The 22,078-nt window shown below is 44.3% G+C and overlaps 2 protein-coding genes across 2 annotated transcripts in view; one reads left to right on the top strand and one right to left on the bottom strand.

The window, feature by feature from the left end:
* Positions 1-22,078, bottom strand: part of TATDN3 (TatD DNase domain containing 3) — a 66,040-nt gene that overhangs the window by 9,390 nt on the left and 34,572 nt on the right. The window contains exons 11-13 of the mRNA XM_063613181.1: positions 13,446-15,417; positions 10,965-11,000; positions 6,858-7,008 (exon numbers count right to left, since the gene is read on the bottom strand). Coding sequence (XP_063469251.1) covers positions 15,292-15,417 — 126 coding nt within the window. The 3' untranslated portion in view covers positions 6,858-7,008; positions 10,965-11,000; positions 13,446-15,291. The remainder of the gene's footprint in view (positions 1-6,857; positions 7,009-10,964; positions 11,001-13,445; positions 15,418-22,078) is intronic.
* On the top strand, positions 20-17,593 carry SPATA45 (spermatogenesis associated 45). Its single transcript, XM_055233636.2, has 3 exons — positions 20-95; positions 11,827-12,141; positions 17,473-17,593. Exons 2-3 carry the CDS (start codon positions 11,865-11,867, stop codon positions 17,490-17,492), a joined length of 297 nt encoding a protein of 98 aa, XP_055089611.1. The 5' UTR covers positions 20-95; positions 11,827-11,864; the 3' UTR covers positions 17,493-17,593.

Below are 22,078 nucleotides of genomic sequence, written 5' to 3' on the forward strand. Positions count from 1 at the left end.
AGAATATTCCATCACCAAGGTAGCATCCAAGTGCTCTAATCCACACCAGTGGACTTGAAAAACGCTTTGGGTTGCTGTATGGTAGTATGTTAAAGGTAATTTATAATAATATACCTGTAGAAATAGTAATATATTTTCTCATACAGTCATTTCTCGTTATTATGATAGTTGTGTTCTATAAAGTTGCCACAAACATTAAATTAGCAAATACTGAACCACTGCTCCTAGAAAGAATACAGCTGGCCCCCAACTTACAATGGCTTGACATACAATTGTTCAACTTTAGGATGGCGCAAAAGCAATACGGATTCAGTAGAAACCACACTTTTGATCTTTTTCCCAGGCTAGTGCTACTAGTGCTATTTGGGGTAACAAATACATTTTAGGGAGTAGCCAAATTTGTAAATATGTAATCAATGAATAATGAGGATCTACTGCATATGCATGTTTAATATTTTCAAAACCTAGGCTGGGCACAGTTGCTGACGCCTGTAATCCCAGCACTTTGGGAGGCTGAGGCAGGAGGATCATTTGACCCCAGGAGTTCAAGACCAGCCTGGGCAACATGGCAAAACCACATCTCTACAAAAAATACAAAAATTAGCCAGGCATGGTGGTTTGTGCCTGTAGTTCCAGCAACTTGGAAGGCTGAGGTGGGGGGATCACCTGAGCCCAGGAGGTTGAGGCTGCAGTGAGCTGTGATCAAGTCACTCACTGCACTCCAGCCTGGGTGACAGAGTGAGACCTTGTTTCAAAAAAAGAAAAAAAGAAAAGAAAAAAAAAGTTTCAAAGCCTTTTTCAGTCTAATGCTCTCCCAACTGAGCTATTTTGGGCAGCTCTTCAAAGCCCCTTTTGTCACGTGCGTCCGTGTGAAAATACCACCAAACAGGCTTTGTGTGAGAAACAAGGCTGTTTATTTCACTTGGGCGCAGGCGGACTGAGTCTGAAAAAGGAGTCGGCAAAGGGTGGTGGGATTATCATTAGTTCATATAGGTTTGGGATAGGCGTACAAAGTACATTCTCAAGGGCTGGGGAGAATATTACAAAGTACCTTCTTAAGGGGAGGGGGGAGAATATTACAAAGTACCTTCTTAAGGGGAGGGGGGAGAATATTACAAAGTACCTTCTTAAGGGGAGGGGGGAGAATATTACAAAGTACCTTCTTAAGGGCAGGGGAGAATATTACAAAGTACCTTTTTTTTTTTTTTTTTTTTGAGACAGAGTCTCGCTCTGTCGCCCAGGCTGGAGTGCAGTGGTGCAATCTCGGCTCACTGCAAGCTCCGCCTCCCGGGTTCACGCCATTCTCCTGCCTCAGCCTCTCCGAGTAGCTGGGACTACAGGCACCCGCCACCACGCCGGGCTAATTTTTTTTTTGTATTTTTAGTAGAGACGGGGTTTCACCGTGGTCTCGATCTCCTGACCTCGTGATCCGCCCGCCTCGGCCTCCCAAAGTGCTGGGATTACAAGCATGAGCCACCGCGCCCGGCTACAAAGTACCTTCTTAAGGGCAGGGGAGAATACATCGTATCAGTTAGGGTGGGACAGGAACAAATCACAATGGTGGAATGTCATCAGTTAAGGCTATTTTCAGTTCTGACATTCCTGTCTTCTTATATTAATAAGAAAAACAAAACAAAATAGTGGTGAAATGTTGAGGCGGCGAAAATTTTCGGGGGTGGTATGGAGAGATAATAGGCGATGTTTCTCAGGGCTGCTTCAAGCGGGATTAGGGGCAGCGTGGGAACCTAGAGTGGGAGAGATTAAACTGAAGAAAGATTTCGGGGTAAGGGGTGATATTGTGGGCTTGTTAGAAGGAGTATTTGTCGTGTAGAATGATTGGTAATGGCCTGGATGTGGTTGTGTATGAATTGAGAAACTAAATGGGAGGAAGACACAAGGTCCGAATAAGAGAAGGAGAAAAATAGATATTAAAGGACTAAGAATCGGGAGGACCCAGGACATCCAATTAAGGAGTGCCCAAGGGGATTCAGCATGATTATTTGCTTGGTTGGCAAGTTTTTGGGCTCTATGCTTGAGTTTTTTTGTGTTGTCATACACCAGGCCAGATTGATTTAGGTAAAAACACTCTTCCTTTAAAAATATACAGAGTCCTCTCTTTTTAGCAGTGAGTAAGTCGAGGCCTGGGCGATTTTGGAGGAAAGAGAAATGCAAAGCCAGCAATTGTTTGTTAAAGAAGGATTAGAAACAGCTAGGAGAGAGTGAGATTGATAGTGTGGTGGAGATAGCTGGGGAGAGGTAGAAGGTGGCATAAGAACGGGAACCAGAATAAGAGTGAGTATAAAAGTAAAGAATAGGACTTCATCAGGGTGAAAGTATTGGAGGGTACGTTGCCACTGAAAATCTTCTGTCCACTTCAAGAGAGACTTAAGGGTGGCGATTTGAGGTAAAACCAGGCATCATTGAATACCAAGAGCCTGAGAGACTGCTTGGGTGATTTGAATAGTAAAGGCTGGTCGGTTATTAGACTGTATAGAGGTGGGAAGGCCAAACCGAGGAATTATGTCTGACAGAAGGGAAGAAATGACCGTGGTGGCCTTCTCAGACCCTGAGGGAAAGGCCTCTACCCACCTAGTGAAAGTGTCTACCCAGACCAAGAGGTATTTTAGTTTCCTGACTCGGGGCGTGTGAGTAAAGTCAATTCGCCAGTCCTGGGCAGGGGCAAATCCCTGAGCTTGATGTATAGGGAAGGGAGGGGGCCTGAACAATCCCTGAGGCATAGTAGAATAGTAGATGGAACACTGAGAAGTGATTTTGAGGATAGATTTTCACAATAGAAAGGAAATGAGAGGTTCTAAGAGACTGGCTAGCGGCTTGTAACCTACATGGAAGAGGTTATGAAATGACGACAGGATAGAATGGGCCTGTGAGGCTGGAAGGAGATATTTTCCTTGGTCCAGGAACCATTTGCCTTGTGTGGGAAGAGATTGATAGGTGGAAGTTTCAGTGGGAGAGTAGGTGGGAGTGACCGATGAGAAGGAGAAAAACTGGCCATGAGGGACAGAAGCTGGAATGCTAGCTGCTTCTTTGGCTACCTTATCAGCATAAGTGTTGCCCTGAATGATGGGATCTGATGACTTTTGATGGCCCTTGCAGTGAACGACTCCAGCTTCTTTGGAAGTAAAGCGGCCTTGAGAAGAGTTTTTATTAAAGAAGCATTAATGATGGAGGACACTTGCGTAGTGAGGAAACCTCTTTCAGCCCATATAACAGCATGGTGGTGCAGGATATGGAAGGCATATTTAGAGTCAGTATAAATATTGACGCATAGTCCCTTTGCAAGAGTGAGGGCCTGAGTTAAGGCAATGAGTTCGGTTTGCTGAGAGGTAGTGGAGGGGGGCAGAGCAGTAGCCTCAGTGATAGATGTAGAAGATACAATAGCATAGTTTGCCTTTGCTGGTGAGTGGCGATTAGGCCTGGTGGAACTGCCATCAATAAACCAAGTGTGATCAGGGTGAGGAACAGGAAAGAAGGAAATATGGGGAAATGGAGTGAATGTCAGGTGAATCAGAGAGATACGGTCATGGGGGTCAGGTGTCATATCAGGAATAACATAGGAGGCTGGATTGAAGTCCAGGCCAGGAACAATTGTAACTGTGGGAGACTCAACAAAGAGTGAGTATGGTTAAAGGAGCTGGGGGGCAGAAAGTATATGCGTCAAGTGTGAGGAGGAAAATAGATTTGAAAGTTATGGGAACTGTAGAGAGTAAGTGGAGCATAGCTTGTGATTTTGAGGGCCTCTAACAGTATTAAAGCAGCAGCAGCCGCCGGACGCAGACATGAGAGCTAGGCTAAAACAGTAAAGTCAAGTTGTTTAGACAGAAAGGCTGCAGGGCGTGGTCCCGGCTCTTGTGTAAGAATTCCAACCAAACAGCCCTGCACTTCGGCTGTGGATAATGAAAAAGTTGGGATGAGTTAGGGAGAGCTAGTGTGGGAGCTGCTTTTAGGGCTGTTTTTTAAGGAATGGAAAGGAGAGTGGGGAAAGGATTTAGGATTTATGGGGTCAGCTAGGTTGATCTAGAACAGAATAATGGGTTGTGGAGGGAGATATTGAGGATAGGAGAGTATATGGGTTTGGCATTATGGGGTGGACAGGCAAGACAATTTGGTTGATGAGGCACAGATCCTGAACTAACCTGTAAGACTTGTCTGGTTTTTGGACCAGACCTTTCAAAGTCATGAGTTAAACTATTACTTATCTCCATTTAAGAGACTGTAAAATTGGATGAATTAGCAGTTGAAATTGGCTTGTTCCTATGTCACACACAGGACCAGTTTCACAGGCATGAGACCCAAACAGTCACATAGGGCCCTTTGCTCAGAAGGGTCTCACAATTGGCTTAAAGTTTTACTGTCATTACCTTAAACGTCTCCATTGTTTGTTAATAAAGGGTCCAGCATTTTTATTTTCACTGGACCCTGCAAATTATGTAGCCAATTCTAGTCACACAGCAAGTAAACAAGATTAGAAACTGGGGAGAAAAGAAAATACTAAATTATTTACTTATCAAATTGAACAAAACTCTTTTCAAAGTGCCTATTTAATATGATAAAGTTACCACTTATTGAGGGTTGATTGTATTAAGCTCTTGGTATTTATTAGCTCATTTAGTCCTTATGACACTCTGTGAGTTGATATTACTTTCTTTACTTTTCTTTCTTTCTTTTTTTTTTGAGATGGAGTGTTGCTTTTGTTGCCCAGGCTGGAGTGCAATGGCATGGTCTTGGCTCACCGCAACCTCCGCCCCTGGAGTTCAAGCGATTATCCTGCCTCAGCCTCCAGAGTAGCTGGGATTACAGGTATGTGCCACTGCTCCCAGCTAATTTTCTGTTTTTTATTTTATTTTTTATTTTTTGAGACAGAGTCTTGCTCTGTCGCCCAGGCTGGAGTGCAGTGGTGCAGTCTCGGCTCACTGGAAGCTCCGCCTCCCGGGTTCATGCCATTCTCCTGCCTCAGCCTCCCGAGTAGCTGGGACTACAGGCGCCTGCCGCTACACCCGGCTAATTTTTTTTTTTTTTTTCTGTATTTTTAGTAGAGACAGGGTTTCACCGTGTTAGCCAGGATGGTCTCGATCTCCTAACCGAGTGATCTGCCTGCCTTGGCCTCCCAAAGTGCTGGGATTACATGCGTGAGCCACCGCTCCCGGCTGAGATGGGGTTTCACCATGTTGGCCAGGCTGATTTTGAACTCCCGACTTCAGGTGATCCACCTGCCTAGGCCTCCCAAAGTGTTGGGATTACAGGCGTGAGCCACTGCACCTGGCCTGGATATTATTTTTATTTAACACGTAAGGAAACTGAGGCCCAGAGAAGGTAAGTAACTTAAACAAGATCATACGGTTAGGAGGCAGCATAGGTAAAATATTAATCAAATCTTTTTTACTTAAAAAATATGTTTGTACCACTAGACTCTATTACTGTGTCTATTTTGTTTTATTTAGCTGCAGTTGTCAGGTAACTTGTAATAAGAGTTTGAATTTTGAGATCTTCATGGTGAACTTTTAACTAAGACATCTATGTTTTATTTGCAGTTCACCTGTAAAATGGACTTTTATTTTATTTTTATTTTATTTTTTTGAGACCAAGTTTCATTCTTGTCCCCCAGGCTGGAGTGCAATGGTGCGATCTCGGCTCACTGCAACCTCTGCCTCCCGGGTTCAAGCGATTCTCCTGCTTCGGCCTCCTGAGTAGCTGGGATTACAGGTGCTTGCCACCACGCTTGGCTAATTTTTGTATTTTTAGTAGAGACCGGGTTTCACCATGTTGGCCAGGCTGGTCTCGAACCCCTGACCTCAGGTGATCTGCCCGCCTCGGCCTCCCAAAGTGCTGGGATTACAGGCATGAGCCACCGCACCCAGCCTAAAATGGGCTTTTAACAAAATATGAATTAACTCAGGCAGGGAGTGATGGCTTACACCTGTAATCCCAGCACTTTGGGAGGCCGAGGCGGGCAGATCACTTGAGTTCAAGACCCGCCTGGCCAACATGGTGAAACCCCACCTCTACTAAAAATACAAAAAAAAAAAAAATAGCTGGGCATGGTGGTGCACACCTGTAGTCCCAGCTACTCAGGAGGCTGGAGCACGAGAATCGCTTGAACCCAGGAGGCAAAAGTTGTAGTGAGCCAAGATCGCGCCACTGCACTCCAGCCTGGGTGAAAGAGTGAGACTCCATTTCAAAACTAACAAACGAAAACAGGCACTTGACAAAGTGACCTTTTTATTTTTTATTATTTTATTTTATTTTATTTTTTTGAGGGGGAGTGATGCCCAGCCTGGGCAACAGAGCGAGACTCCTTCTCAAAAGAAAAAAAAAAAGAAAGATACCTCTTCTTTGCTTATTTAGAAAAGAAAAATTGATGGCTCTGGTAGCTTTCCTAAAACAATATGTGTTTGTGTGATTTCTGTCACTTCAATGTGTTTCAAAGCATTATTATAAAAATAAACCAAAAACAACCTAAAGTCTAGCAATAAAAAGAATAATTAATGTCAGGCACAGTGGCTCATACCTGTAATCCCAGCACTTTGAAAAGCTGAGGTGGGTAGATCGCTTGAGCTTAGGAGTTTCAGCCCAGCCTGGGCAACATGGTGAAACCCTGTCTCTACCAAAAATACAAAAAAATTAGCTGGGTATGGTGGTGCGCACCTGTGGTGGTCCCAGCCACTCAGGAGGCTGAGGATGGAAGATTGCTTGAACCTAGGAAGCAGAGGTTGCAGTGAGCCAAGATCATGCCCCTGGATTCCAGCCTGGGCAACAGAATGAGACCCCATCTCAAAAGAAAAAAAAAAAAAAAAGGAAAGATGGTGTCTCCCACTCCAAAAGAATTTAAAAAGACTTACAAACATTAGCTGGGTGTGGTGGCGCATGCCTGTAATCCCAGCTACTGGGGAGGCTGAGGCAGGAGAATCCCATGAAACCAGGGAGTCGGGGTTGCAGTGAGCCGATATCCTCCACTGGACTCCATCCTGGAGACAGAGAGAGAGACTCCGTCTCAAAAAAAAAAAAAAAAAAAAAAAATAGAGAATTTAAAAGGTGAGCATGGAGCCGGGCGTGGTGGCTCACGCCTGTAATCCCAGCACTTTGGGAGGCCAAGGCAAGCAGATCACAAGGTCAGGAGATCGAGTCCATCCTGGCTAACACAGTGAAACCCTGTCTCTACTAAAAATACAAAAAATTAGTTGGGGGTGGTGGCGGGTGCCTGTAGTCCTAGCTACTCGGGAGGCTGAGGCAGGAGAATGGCGTGAACCCGGGAGGCAGAGCTTGCAGTGAGCCAAGATCGGGCCACTGTACTCCAGCCTGGGTGACAGAGAGAGATTCCGTCTCAAAAAAAAAAAAAAAAAGAAAACAAAACTGGTGAGTGTGGTGTCTCACGCCTGTACAAAAATTAGCTGGGCATGGTGGTGCGCCTCTGTAATCCCAGCTACTTTGTGAGGCTGAGGCATGAGAATTGCTTGAACCTGCACTCCAGCCTGGATGACAGAGTGAGACTCCGTCTCAAAAAACAAAACAAAATAAAAACAAAATAATTTAAAATTAAAATTAATTTTGTTTGTTTTTGAGACGGAGACTCGCTCTGTTGCCCAGGCTGGGGTGCAGTGGCGCGATCTCCACTCACTACAACCTCCGCCTTCCGGGTTCAAGTGATTCTTCCCAATCAGCCTTCCAAGTAGCTGGGATTACAGGCGCACGCCACCACGCCCGGCTATATTTTGTATTTCTGTAAAGACGGGGTTTCACCATGTTGGCCAGGCTGGTCTTGAACTCCTGACCTCAGGTGATCTGCCCGCCTCGGCCTCCCAAACTGCAGGGATTACAGGCATGAACCACTACGCCTGGCCTGCTAAAATTAAATTTAAAAAAAGAAAAAAATGATAAATTCACATGATAGACTATTACATTATCAAATATTACATTTTTATTACCAATGACACATATGTAAAGACATGAAAAATTCTCAAAATAACTCTATTAAAGTGAAAGAAAATCAGGACTTGTAATTAATATATACTATTTATTCTTTCATTAAAATATTTATCAGCCACCTGATATTCATTAGGCAATGTGCTAGGTACTCAGCCCAATTTTATGTAAGAGCTTTATTGACTGGTCATTGACATACAATGAACTGTCCGTGTTTAAAATGTACAGTTTGAAGTTTTTGACATATGCATACACCCAGGAAAGCATCACCACAATTAAGATAATAAACATATCCATCAGCCCCAAAGTTTATTCATATTCCTTGTAATCCATGCCACCCTTGCTGCCTACCTTTCCCCATTTCCAAGCATTTTCATTGCTTTTCATTTGTCACTGTAGGGGACTTCATATTTCCTAGCATTTTTTTTTTTTTTTGACACAGGGTCTTGCTGTGTTGCCCAAGCTGGAGTGCATTTTTGTGATCACGACTCACTGCAACCTCCACCTCCTGGGCTCAAGCCATCCTTCCACCTCAGCCTCCTGAGTAGCTGGGATTACAGGCAGGTGCCACCACATCTAGTTAAGGTCTTGAATTTTTCGTAAAGACAAGGTCTCATTATATTGCTTAGTCTGGTCTTGAACTCCTGAGCTCAAGCAGTCCTCCTTCCTCAGCTTTCCAAAGTGCTGGGATTACAGGTATGAGCCACCATGCCTAGCCTAATATTTCCTAGAGTTTTATATGCATGGAATTGTACACTATACATTCTGATTTGTCTGGCTTCTTTTTTTTTTTTTTTTTACTCAGCATAGTTATTTTGAGATTCAGCCATAATATTGTGTTTATCAACAATATATGAACACTACTCAAAAATATATATTGATGAATTAGCATCTCAGGTAAAAAGAATATATACATATAATATATACAAATATATTTTATAACTCAGTGTTCATTGTCCAGTGTCCATATACCACAATTTATTTGTTCTGCTTTTGATGGACATTTGGGTTGTTAGAACTTTTTGGCTCATAAAAATAAAGCTGTGGGCTGGGCCTGGTGGCTGTGCTCACACCTGTAATCTCAGTACTCTGGGAGGCCAAGGCAAGAGGATCCCTTGAGCCCAGGAATTCAAGACTAGCCTTAGGAACATAATGAGACCTCATCTCTACGAAAAATAAAAACAAAAATAGTCAGGTGTGGTGGCTTGCGTCTGTATCCCAGCTACTTGGGAGGCTGAGGTGGGAAGATGGCTTGAGCCTGGGAGGTCGAGGATGCAGTGAGCCATGGTCACGCCACTTCACTCTAGCCTGTGTGACAGAAAGAGACCCTGTCTCAAAAATAAATAAATAAAAATAAAGCTGTGTAAAAACAACAACAACAACAAAAGTTTTTTAAAAAGCTGTGATGAACATTCATGTGTTAGTTTCCATATGTACAGATACATTTCTTTATGCATGTGTGTGGAGAATTTCATTGCTCTAGGGTAAATACCTAGGAATGGATCAAATGATAGGAGTATGTTTAACTTTTTAAGAAGCTGCATGATTATTTTCCAGACATTGTTCCATTTTACATTCTCACTAGCAGCATATGAGAATTCCAGGTCCTCCATATCTTTGCTAACACATGGTTTGGTCAGTCTTTTTCATTTCAGTCATTCTAGTGTTATGTAGCGATATCTCATTGTAGTATTGATTTACATTTTCCTAGTGACTGATGATGATGAATGCATTTTTTTTTTTTTTTTTTTGAGACAGAGTCGTGCTCTGCTGCCCAAGCTAGAGTGCAGTGCTATGATCTTGACTCACTGCAACCTCTGCCTTCCAGGTTCAAACAATTCTCCTGCCTCAGCCTCCCGAGTAGCTGGGATTACAATTGCGTACCGCCATGCCAGGTTAATTTTTTTTTGTATTTTTAGTAATGACAGGGTTTCACCATGTTGGCCAGGCTGGTCTCAAACTCCTGACCTCAGGTGACCCATCCACCTCGGCCTCCCAAAGTGCTGGGATTATAGGTGTGAGCCACCATGCCCGGCCCCATTTCTTTGTCTTCTGGCTTATGTTATTGCTTGTTGAGGAGTCAGCTGTCGGTCCAATTGCCCCTCCTTTTATTCTCTGGTTGCTTTTAAGATTTTCTTTTCTTTTTAAGTTCACTGTAATCTCAGCATGGGCTTTTTAAAAATTCTGACTGCTATTGTTTGAGCTTCTTGAGACTGTGGACTGTATCATTTATCAGTTCTGAATATTTCTCCATCTTTCCAAATCTTGCTCTGTCACCCAGGCTGGAGTGCAACGGCACAATCTCAGCTCACTGCAACCTTCACCTCCCAGGCTTAAGTGATCCTCCCACCTCGGCCTTCCAAAGTGTTGGGATTATAGGCGTGAGCCACTGCGCCTGGCCACTTTATTTTATTTTATTTTATTTTATTTTTTGAGATGGAGTCTCACACTGTTGCTTGGGCTGGAGTGCAATCGCGTGATCTCGGCTCACTGCAACCTCTGCCTCCTGGGTTCAAGCGACTCTCATGCCTCAGCCTCCTGAGTAGCTGGGATTACAGGTGCCTGCCACCACACCTGGCTAATTTTTTGTATTTTTAGTGGAGACGGGGTTTCACTATGTTGGCCAGGCTGGTCTTGAACTCCTGACCTCGTGATCTGCCTGCCTTGGCCTCCCAATGTGCTGGGATTACAGGCATGAGCCACAGCGCCTGACCGCCACTTTTTAAAAATAAAATCCCTTTGGATACTTATTGGGAAAGTAACACCCAAAATATTAATGGATGTTTCTGGATCGAGAGTAATTTTAACTTTTCTACTTTATATTTTTCTGCATTTTCTTAATTATCTACCATGAATTTGTATTATTTTTTATAATCATGTATTAAACATGTATTATTTATCTATTACATTATTAATGTATGTAATAAACATGTATTATTTTTATAATCAGAAGAAATAATAAATGCTTCTAAAAGCAAAAAACAATGCACAGTATAATTTTCAAAAACAATAATATATCCTCTTACCATATCTTTTTAACCTTTGTTTCCCCTGAAGAAAACCTAAAAAACAAAAAATAAAACCCTTAAGAAACAATAATAAAAAGTGAGGTGTGGCCGGGCGCAGTGGCTCACGCCAGTAATCCCAGCACTTTGGGAGGCCAAGGCGGGTGGATCACAAGTTCAGGAGTTCGAGACCAACCTGGCCAATATGGTGAAACCCAGTCTTTCTAAAAATACAAAAAAAAAAAAAAAAAATAGGTAGCCGGGCATGGTGGTGCATGCCTGTAATCCCAGCTACTCGGGAAGCTGAGGCAGGAGAATCACTTGAACCCTGGAGGCGGAGGTTGCAGTGAGCTGAGATCGAGCCACTGCACTCCAGCCTTGGCAACAAAGTGAGACTCCGTCTCAAATAAGAAAAAAAGAAAAAAAAAGTGAGGTGTGCTGTCCATGCATGGTGACTCACACCTGTAATCCCAGCACTTTGGGAAGCTGAGGTGGGTGGATCACCTGAGGACAGGAGTTCGAGACCAGCCTGGCCAACATGGTGAAACCCCATCTCTACTGAAAATAGAAAAATTAGCCGGGCATGGTTGTGCGCTCCTGTAATTCCAGCTACTTAGGAGGCTGAGGCACAAGAATCACTTGAATCTGGAAGGTGGAAGTTGCAGTGAGCTGAGATCATGCCACTGCGTGCCAGCCTGGGCGACAGAGCAAGACCCTGTCTAAAAAAATAAGTAAATAAAAAAGTGAAGTGTGGGGTGGGAGGCTTGGTGGTGGTTGTGGTGTTATTTTATAGAAGGAAAAAAGAGAAACTGGTAAACGTGATTGTGAATACTGGCTTCTGAGTCAAAAAGACAATCGAAAGTATTTTTTCATTTGTTTGTAGGACAGCAAGAATCACTTGACAATTGGTTTGTGAGCATAATGGCATCTATAAACAGAAACACTGAAATAATTAAAAAACATGGAGTAAGCAAACAACATCTCCTGGAGGAGATAAACAAAAAGCGTGAATCCAACTGCTTGGTGGAACGAAGCAATCAAGTCAGCTTACTGAGAGTTCAAAAGAGGCACTTCCCGGGTGCCTATCAGTCCTTTACTGATACCACAACCAAAGAGCCTGTTCCCGACAGTGGCAGGAGCTCCTGGGTCAAGCTGAGTCTCCTTGTTCACACGGAGAGAAAGCACTTTCCACCAAAAAGTAAGAAGTTATCGTAGGATTTTTTTTTTTTTTTTTTTTTTTTGAGACGGAGTTTTGCTCATCGCCCAAACTGGAGTGCAATGGCGCGATCTCGGCTCACTGCAACCTCCACCTCCCGGGTTCAAGCGATTCTTCTGCCTCAGCCTCCCAGGTAGCTGGGAACACAGGCGCCTGCCACCACGCCTGGCTAATTTTTTTGTTTTTTTTTTAGTAGAGACGGGGTTTCACCTTGTTGGCCAGGCTGATCTCAAACTCCTGACCTCAGGTGATCCACCCACCTCGGCCTCCTAAAGTGCTGGGATTACAGGCATGAGCCACCACACCCAGCCTATGATAGGATTCTCTCTCTCTCTCTTTTTTTTTTTTTCTTTTGAGACAGAGTTTTGCTTTTGTTGCCCAGGCTGGAGTGCAATGGCACGATCTCAGCTTACAGCAACCTCCGTCTCCTGGATTCAAGCGATTCTCTTGCCTCAGCCTCTTGAGTAGCTGGGATTACATTCATACACCACCACGTCCGACTGATTTTTTTGTATTTTTAGTAGAGACCGGGTTTCTTCATGTTGGTCAGGCTGGCCTCGAACTCCCGACCTCAGGTAATCCACACGCCTCGGCCTCTCAAAGTGCTGGGATTACAGGCGTAAGCCACCGTGCTCGGCCTATGATAGGATTCTTAACCAATTTATAGGAAGGATTTGTAGGTATTCCTAAGAATTAGGAAGAATTCCTGGGATTGAAAGAGGTCCCGGAGTATTGCCCTGGTATAGCATAAAGGCAATCTGTTTGAAGGTAAAAGTGTCATTAAACTAGGCTGGTGGATTGTAAGATCTATTATAGACCAGAGACCTCATTTTTTTATGCATACAGAATCCCAGGCCCCAGCTTCAGGCCATCTCATTCAGTAGGCTCCAGGGAGGTGCCTGGAAATCTGCATTCTCAGCAGACTAAGGTGATGCTGATGCCAATGGCCTGAGAATCACATTTTGATAAGAGTTGTTATAGTAATTACAATAGACCACAAAAACTTCAGAAACCTGCTATCTCATCAATTTCTCTGGCCTTTACAAACATTTCATGTGCAAAATTGAGGTGCAGTGAAGATCCTTTTGATGACAAATATCACACAAAAAGCCCTAATAAAATGTGAAGGGGCTGGGCACGGTGGCTCACGCCTCTAATCCCAGCACTTTGGGAGGCCAAGGCAGGCTGATCACCTGAGGTCAGGAGTTTGAGACCAGCCTGGCCAACAAGGTGAAACCCTATCTCTACTAAAAATGCAAAAATTAGCTGGGTGCGGTGGCACGCACCTTTAGTCCCAGCTCCTTGGGAGGCTGAGGCAGGAGAATTGCTTGAATTCCAGAGGTGGAGGTTGCAGTGAGCCGAGATCACTCCAGTGTACTCCAACCTGGGTTACAGAGTGAGACTCCTTCTCAAACAAACAAACAAACAAAACATGGAGGAAGGTTTTTGGGTGCAGGGGATGGCATGGTAGTGATGGTGGTGGTATTATTTTATAGGCGGAAGAAGGGGAGCTGATAAATACCTTCATTGTGAATACTTGTTTCTTAGTCTAGGCAGGCAGCTGAGATAGCATTTTTTCATTTATTTGAAAAAAAGAGAAGGGGGTGTGTAATCATATCTAATACAACCAACAAATTATTAATTTAGATCAGAAACAAAAGAATCACCACATTTGAGATTTCACTTCTTTATGTGGCTGTGACTTTACACTTGCCCAGTCCTCTTAGGAAGTGGAGTAGAGTGTGATACAGTGTGGTGTAGAAAGCTGAGATTCTCCAGTGTTTAGAGTTAATTTGTAACAGTCATGTGTTTGTTTTATTCAAAAATAACTCTAGGGCTGGGCAAGGTGGCTCATGCCTATAATCCTAGCATTTTGTGAGGCCGAGGTGAGCGGATCACCTGAGATGAAAGGAGGGAGTGTTACGTCTCACTTTAAATCAAAAGCTAGAAATGATTAAGCTTAGTGAGGAAGGCATGGCAAAAGCCAAGATAGGCCAAAAGCCAGACCTCTTGTGCCAATCATTTATCCAAATTATCACTGCAAAGGAAAAACCCTTGAAGGAAATTAAAAATTTCCTTTAGTGAACACACAAATGATGAGAAAGCAAAACAGCCTTATTGCCAATAGGGAGAAAGTTTCAGTGATCTGGACAGATCACCCCAGCCACAACGTTTCCTTAAGCCAAAGCCCAACCCAGAGGAAGGCCCCAACTCTCTTCAATTCTGTGAAAGCTGAGTCTCTCTGTCGCCCAGGCTGAAGTGCGATGACGTGATCTCAGCTCACTGCAACCCCTGCCCCCCAGTTTCAAGTGCTTCAGCCTCCCAAGTAGCTGGAATTGCCTGCCACCACGCCCGGCTAATTTTTTTTTTTAATTTTTTTTTTTATTTTAGTAGAGATAGGGTTTCGCCATGTTGGCCAGGCCGGTTTCAAACTCCTGGCTTCAAGTGATCCACCCATCTCAGACTCCCAAAGTGCTGGGATTATAGGCTTGAGCCACTGCACCTGGCCAGGAGGCCATTATTCTAAGTGAAGTGACTCAGGAATGGAAAACCAAATATTGTCTGTTCTCACATATAAGTGGGAGCTAAGCTATGAGGATGCAAAGGCATAAGAATGATATAATGGACTTTAGGAACCTGAAGGGAAAGAAAGGTAAAAGATGGGCAAGGGATAAAAGACTACATATTGGGTACAATGTCCACTGCTCGGGTGATGGGTGCAGCAAAATCCCAGAAATCACCACTGAAGAACTTACCCATGTAACCAAAACCCACCTTTACCCCAAAAACTACTGAAATAAAAAATAAAAGAAACCATCCTATCTAAGCAGCACTCCTCAACACTCTATAATCCCTTACCCAGCTTTCTTTTTTACCACAGTGTTTATCACTCCCTAATGAAGGCTAAGCTCCTTGAAGGCAGGGATGGTATCTGCTTTTTTCACTACTTTATCCTCAGTCCCTAGAACAGTGTCTGGCACAAATCAGGAACTCAGGAAACGTTTCCTGGCTGATTGAATAAATGTTGGGACATGGAATATACTTTCCCAGATGTAGTGGTAGAACTTACCTCATTCCTCTGTAGACCAATAGCTATGTCCTTGGGCAATGGCTCACAAACTTGAGAGTTTCTCACAGCAACCTTAGTTGGTTGCTGTGGAATAATCTTAAGAAATGCAAGAGCGTAATAATACAGTATATTTTGCTGGACGTATTCAATAAGAATTGGAAGGCACTGTACTCTTTTCCTTTGCATACCTGTGCAAGAGGAAGAAACACTCATTTACTCTTTATTCATTCAGCGAACGCATATAAGTGCTTACTTTATGTCAGGCACTCTTCTACGTGCTTGTCAATACAGTGATGAATAAAATCTTGCCTCAAAAAGCTTAGGTTTTGGTGTGCTGGCTCACGTCTGTAATCCTAGCACTTTGGTAGGCTGAGGCAGGAGGATCCCTTGAGCCCAGGAGTTTGAGACCAGCCTGGGCAACATAGAGAGACCCCTTCTCATAAAAAAAAAAAAAAAAATTGCTTAGATTTCATTGGGTAGAGAGCCAGATAAACAAGTTAAAAAATAGTACATTTCAGCCTGGCACAGTGGCTCATGCCTGTAATCCCAGCATTTTGGGAGGCCGAGGCGAGTGGATCACCTGAGGTCAGGAGTTCGAGACCAGCCTGACCAACATGGTGAAACCCCACAAAAATTAGCCGGGCATGGTGGTGCATGCCTGTAATCCCAGCTACTCTGGAAGATGAGGCAGGAGAATCACTTGAATCTGGGAGGAGGAGGTTGCAGTGAGCAGAGATCGCGCCACTGCACTACAGCCTGGGCAACAAGAGCAAAACTCTGTCTCAAAAAAAAAAAAAAATAAATGTCTGATCAGATAGTGATAAATGGGTAAGAGCTATGGGGAAACAGAAAACAGCAGGGTGGGACATAGGAAGTGTTGGATGGAGGGTGTATTGCTGCCCATATAACTATATGAGGATTACTATCCAGGGCATGAGGGATGACCCAGGACTCCTGGGTTCCTCGAGGAGTCCAGTGTAAACAGGGATAAGGGACAGAATGAGATTAGTCCTGATGGTCAAACCTCGCGGTGGTCTAACCTGGTGGGGAGGCCTGTGTGTTGAGGGGAAGGAATGTTACAGATTTTGCATAGAGTATTTGGAGTTCTGGGTGATCCTCTTTGCTTCTATTAATAGTGACGTGAAGACTAGGAAAGAAGTTCTCTTAGAGATTTCCAGGCCCTGTTTTCAATCTTCCACTTGGAGATGTGGAGCCCAAAAGAGGGGCAGTTTATTTAAATATATAGAATTAAAAACACCTGGGTTCAAGTTTTGCCTCTGTCATTGACTAGTATCATGCTTTTAGTAATTTGAGTTTTTTTTTGTTTTGTTTTGTTTTGTTTTTTGGAGGCAGAGTCTTGCTCTGTCACTGGGGCTGGAGTGCAGTGGTGTGATCATGGCTCACTGTATCCTCAACCACCTGGGCTCGAGTGATCCTCCCACCTCTCAGCCTCCCAAGTAGCTGGGACTATAGGCATGTGCCACCATGCTTGGCTAACTTTTGTATTTTTTAAATAGAGGCTGGGTTTTGCCATGTTGCCCAGGTTGGTCTCAAATTCTTGACCTCAAGCAATCTGCCTGCCTCAGCCTCCCAAAGTGCTGGAATTACAGGCGTGAGCCACCATGCCCAGCCATTTGGTGTTTCTTTCTTTCTTTTTTTTTAAATTTATTGAGACAGAGTCTCACTCTGTCACTTTGTCACAGGCTGTAGTGCAGTGGCTCCATCTTAGCTCACTGCAACCTCTGCTGCCCAGGGTTCAAGCGATTCTCCTGCCTCAGCCTCCAGAGTAGCTGGGATTACAGGTGTGCACCACCACACCCGGCTAATTTTTTTTTGAGATGGAGTCTTGCTCTGTCACCAGGCTGGAGTGTAGTGTTGCGATCTCAGCTCACTGCAACCTCCACCTCCTGGGTTTAAGTGATTTTCCTGCCTCAGCCTCCTGAGTAGCTAGGACTACAGGTGCATCCCACCACGCCCAGCTAATTTTTGTCTTTTTAGTAGAGATGGGGGTTTCACCATATTGGCCAGGATGGTCTCCATCTCTTGACCTCGTGATCCGCCCACCTCAGTCTCTCGAAGTGCTGGGATTACAGGCGTGAGCCACCGCGCCCGGCCCATTTGGTGTTTCTAAACCTTAGTTCCTGTATCTGAAAAACAATACTCTGCCCTCCAGAGTTATTTTAAAAACCATGAAATGTATTACAAGTTATATAACAAATACTTTTTATTTGTTATTTTTTCAGATAATGCCATATTTGGATAAAGTGCATCTCCAGAGACACACAGAAATACATTCTCTTTGATTCTTCTTCAGTGTGTCTAAATTATTTACAAATTATTCATTATAAACAAAGCTAAACAAAAGTATTCACTAGGTCCCTCAAAAAACATTAAGTCACATAAAACATATTATATCTTTATTCATTCGATTCTATCACTTATACTTAGATGATTTGAAGAGAGGATTTGAGTTTTTTAGATACTTTCAAAGATGAATACCTGAGAGTTTAGTTTACAGTGATCCCTTTTTTTTTTTTTTTTTTTAGACAGAATCTCGCTGTGTTCCCCAGGCTGGAATGCAGTGGCACTATCTCAGCTCACTGCAACCTCCGCCTCCTGGGTTTAAGCTATTCTCCTGTCTCAGCCTCCTGAGAAGCTGGGACTACAGGTGCATGCCACCAAGCCCAGCTAACTTTTGTATTTTTAGTAGAGATGGCATTTCACCATGTTGGTCAGGCTGGTCTTGAACTCCTGACCTCAGGTGATCCACTTTCCTTGGCATCCTAGAGTGCTGGGATTACAGATGTGAGCCACCATGCCCGGGCGATCTTCTCCTTAGTAATCTAAAATGTTTAAATAATAGCTTATATTTGTTTCTATAACTCAGTGGAATATATTGACCAACCCCACTGATCAGGTTGAAGGCTAAAAAGTTAACACTTGCAGTGGCGTGATCGTGGCTCACTGCAGCTGGACTTCCTGGGCTCAGATGATTCTCCCACCTCAGCCTCCTGAGTAGCTGGGATTACAAGTGTATGCCTGGCTAATTTTTGTATTTTTAGTAGAGATAGGGTTTTGCCATGTTGCTGGTCTTGAACTCCCGGCCTCAAGCAATCCGCCCTCCTCAGCCTCCCAAAGTGCTGGGGTTACAGGCATGAGCCACTTCATCCGGCCTGTTTTTGTTTGTTTGTTTGTTTTAAAGCAAATACCTAGTGTCAATAACTAAAGAATTATCCTGGCACAGCTCTCATGGTCACCTACAGAAGACATGAGGCTCCTGGTTCAGAGGCAAAGGATTTTACTACTTAGAGAACAGCAAGGAACACAAGCCTCATGTTCGGGTTGGTTCCCCTTGCCCTCCCCCACTCCCTCAAGATCCATGGAGCGATGTGAAGATGTGCAGGTAGATGCCACACACGCAGAGGTTTTGCCTCATAGCTGAGGAATCCTGAGCTTAAAGAAACCCAACCTTTGCCCAGAAAGAGACATTATCCTCATTATAGTGGATGGTAAACAGAGCTGCCCTCTGCTCCAGAGGGAGTCATGATCTTCCAAAGAGATTAGCTGGAATAAAGGTTGTCAGTGCCTCTGCTCCCTAGATGTGCAGAAACATGGAAGTCCTGTAGATAATTATCTCCCCACATTCAGAAGCTCAAATAAAGACTATCAAATACAGTATTATTTCTTTGGCTCTAGCTAGGATGAATAATAGGAAATAAACACATAGGCTTTGGTAAAGGAGTGTCAGGGTATGGACGGTACATTTCTTTTTCTTCTTTTTCTTTTTGAGACAGGGTCTCACTCTGTTGCCCAGGCTGGAGTGCTGTGGGGTGATCATGGCTCAATGCAGCCTCAACTTCTCCTGCTCAAGCAATTGTCCCACCTCAGCCTCCTAAGTAGCTGGGAAGACAGGTGTGCACCACCATGCCCAGCTAATTTTTTTACTTTCGCTATGTTGACCAGGCTGGTTTCAAACTCCTGGCTTCAAGCAATCCTCCCACCTCAGCTTCCCAAAGTGCTGGGATTACAGACGTGAGCCACCACACCCAGCTGGACAGTACAATTAACACATTCTCTAACCTTAGCTGTCTCCTAACCCTATCCACCCTCCTCCCCTATGTGCCTCTGGTTTTATGGAACTACTTGTGACTCTCTGAACTTGCCTCATTCTGTTACCTCCTCTCTACCTAACTTCGATTTGTGCAAGATTTAATTTGACACCACCTCCTTCTCGAAATCTTGCCTCACTCCTGATCCCACTGTTAAATTTATAGTGAACCCCAAGTTTCTCTTCAAAGAATCAGTATGTTAGCATGTTTTGTTTGTTTGTTTTGAGACAGAGTCTCGCTCTGTCACCCAGGCTAGAGTGCAGTGGCGTGATCTCAGCTCACTGCCAGCTCCACCTCCCGGGTTCATGCCATTCTTCTGCCTCAGCCTCCCAAGTAGCTGGGACTACAGGCACCCGCCACCATGCCCAGCTAATTTTTTTTTTTTTTTTTTTTGTATTTTTAGTAGAGACAGGGTTTCACCGTGTTAGCCAGGATGGTCTCAATCTCCTGACCTCATGATCCACCCACCTCGGCCTCCCAAAGTGCCGGGATTACAGGAATGAGCCACTGTGCCTGGCGTGTTTTTTTTTTTTTTTTTTGAGATGGAGTCTAGCTTTGTCACCCAGGTTGGAGTGCAGTGGTGCGATCTTGGCTCACTGCAACCTCCTTCTCCTGGGTTCATGCAATTCTCCTGCCTTAGCCTCCTGAGTAGCTGGGATTACAGGCATGTGCCAACACACCTGGCTAATTTTTGTATTTTTAGTAGAGACAGGGTTTCACCATATTGCTCAGGCTGGTTTTGAACTCCTGATCGCAAGTGATCCACCCACCTCAGCCTCCCAATAGCTGGGATTACAGGCATGAGCCACCACGCCTGGCCGAGTATGTTAGTATGTTCAACTCTCTTATTCTTTGATTTTCCACTTTAAAGTTTAACTTCCTGGTTCTCTTCACCCCCTTGCCTCTAGTTTCAGTAAACAACTTTCCCACCAGTCCCAATTAGTAGTTCATATCTGTTCCCCTGGTCACCTGCTTCATCCTGACTCATTCCAGTCACGTCCTCTGACCTGAGTCACGCCTGGTCATCCACTCTGACCTAAGTCACCTTTAGTTACCTGTTCCTAACCATCTTTCCCACCAAACTACTCACCCTGCCACTCCGGCTTGTACTCCTGATCTTTTTAAAATAGCCAATCGGAATTAGCTTAGACTGCGCTGTCCAACCTTAGCCAACAGGGGAACGACACAGCAGTAGCGGCTACCTGCATCAGGAATAAGAACTCCTTCCCTTCCCCTGTCCAGTTGTGTTCTTGCCATTGTTCCATCTGTGAGGGGCACCCTTTCTGCAGAAAGTAAAAATTGCCCTGCTGAGAAAATTAAATTTATGTTGGAGTGCTATTTCTTTGTGGCACTGGGGAACAAGCATTTTGCATTTCTAACACCACCTTAGGCATTTTCTACTTTATCCTCCTCTATACACCCTACAACAGTCTCAGGCTAAAATCAGAAACTCAAAAGTCACAAGACAATATATCTGTTGGGACTCTGACCTTACCTGATATGGCAGAAAGTCCACATGCTCTCTACCCCATCCCAGGAGTGTTTCATATCTGTCAATGCATGGGTTTCCTCAGTAGCACTAAATCACAGACACTTTCCTCCTTTTCTGCCCTGGTTTCCTGCAAAGCCCAAAGGCAGTCTGCTGGCGGAATTCCTTCTTGCTAGGGGAGGTCAGTCTTTTTCAATTTCTAAGGCCTTCGACTGATTGGATGAAGCCAACCCACTTTACAGAGGGTAACGTGCTTCACTCACAGTCCACTGATTTAAACGTTAATCTAATTTACAATATACCTTCACAGAAACATCTAGAATAATGTTTAACCAACTAGCTGAGTAATGTAGCCTCACAAAGTTGACACATCAAATTAACCATCACAGAAGCTATCCCCCAAAATAACCCTTTACCTTATACTGGGGGATTCTCTGGCATCTGAAAGACTCAGGCCAATGCTCGTGATTCCCAATTCCCCACTCTCTGAATTCCACTGGGGTGGATGGACTCTGGCCTTACCCGTGCCCTTGAGAACCAGAGAGGAGTAGAGGGGGCCCCACATGAAACCCATTATCCTCAGCTCTACCACGTGGCTCAGGAAATCCATGGTAGGCCTTGGTAGGCTTCTGGGAAATTTAGTAAAGAGCAAGGCTGACTGGCATTCTGGAGGAATTGTAAGAAATTTGCTATTTGTGGCTAGGTGTGGTGGCTCATGCCTGTAATTCCAGCACTTTGGGAGGCCGAGGCTGGAGGATTGCTTGAGGCCGGGAGTTCAAGACAAGCTTGGGCAACACAGTGAGACCCCGTCCCTAACATAAATTAATAATATTTAAATAAAAAAACAAATTTTGTGCGTGGCCGCAATGGCTCATGCCTGTAATCCCAGCACTTTGGGAGGCTGAGGTGGGATGATAGCTGGAGCACAGGAGCTCAAGACCAGCCTGGGTAACATGGTGAAACCCTGTCTCTACCAAAAATACAAAAATTAGCCAGGCATGGTGGCTCGTGCCTGTGGTCCCAGCTACTTGGGAGGCTGAGGTGGGAGGATGGCTTGGGCCAGGGAGGCAGAGGTTGCAGTGAGCCAAGATGGCGCCACCGCATTCCAGCCTGGATTGTCGCTCTGTGGAGTGAGACCCCATCTCAAAAAAAAAAAAAACAAAAAAAAACCCCACACCTAAAAAACCAAATTGCTATTTTATTAACAGTTTCAGATCTTTCTTTCTCTTTCTTTCTCTCTCTTTCTTTTCT

The sequence above is a fragment of the Symphalangus syndactylus genome, chromosome 19 (assembly GCF_028878055.3).
Source record: "Symphalangus syndactylus isolate Jambi chromosome 19, NHGRI_mSymSyn1-v2.1_pri, whole genome shotgun sequence".
Lineage (NCBI taxonomy): Eukaryota > Metazoa > Chordata > Mammalia > Primates > Hylobatidae > Symphalangus > Symphalangus syndactylus.

Coding starts and splice junctions, on each gene's coding strand:
- SPATA45 (XM_055233636.2), top strand. CDS start 11,865: ATGGCATCTATAAACAGAAACACTGAAATAATTAAAAAACATGGAGTA. Junction 12,142..17,472: donor AAAGCACTTTCCACCAAAAA/GTAAGAAGTTAT, acceptor TTATTTTTTCAG/ATAATGCCATATTTGGATAA.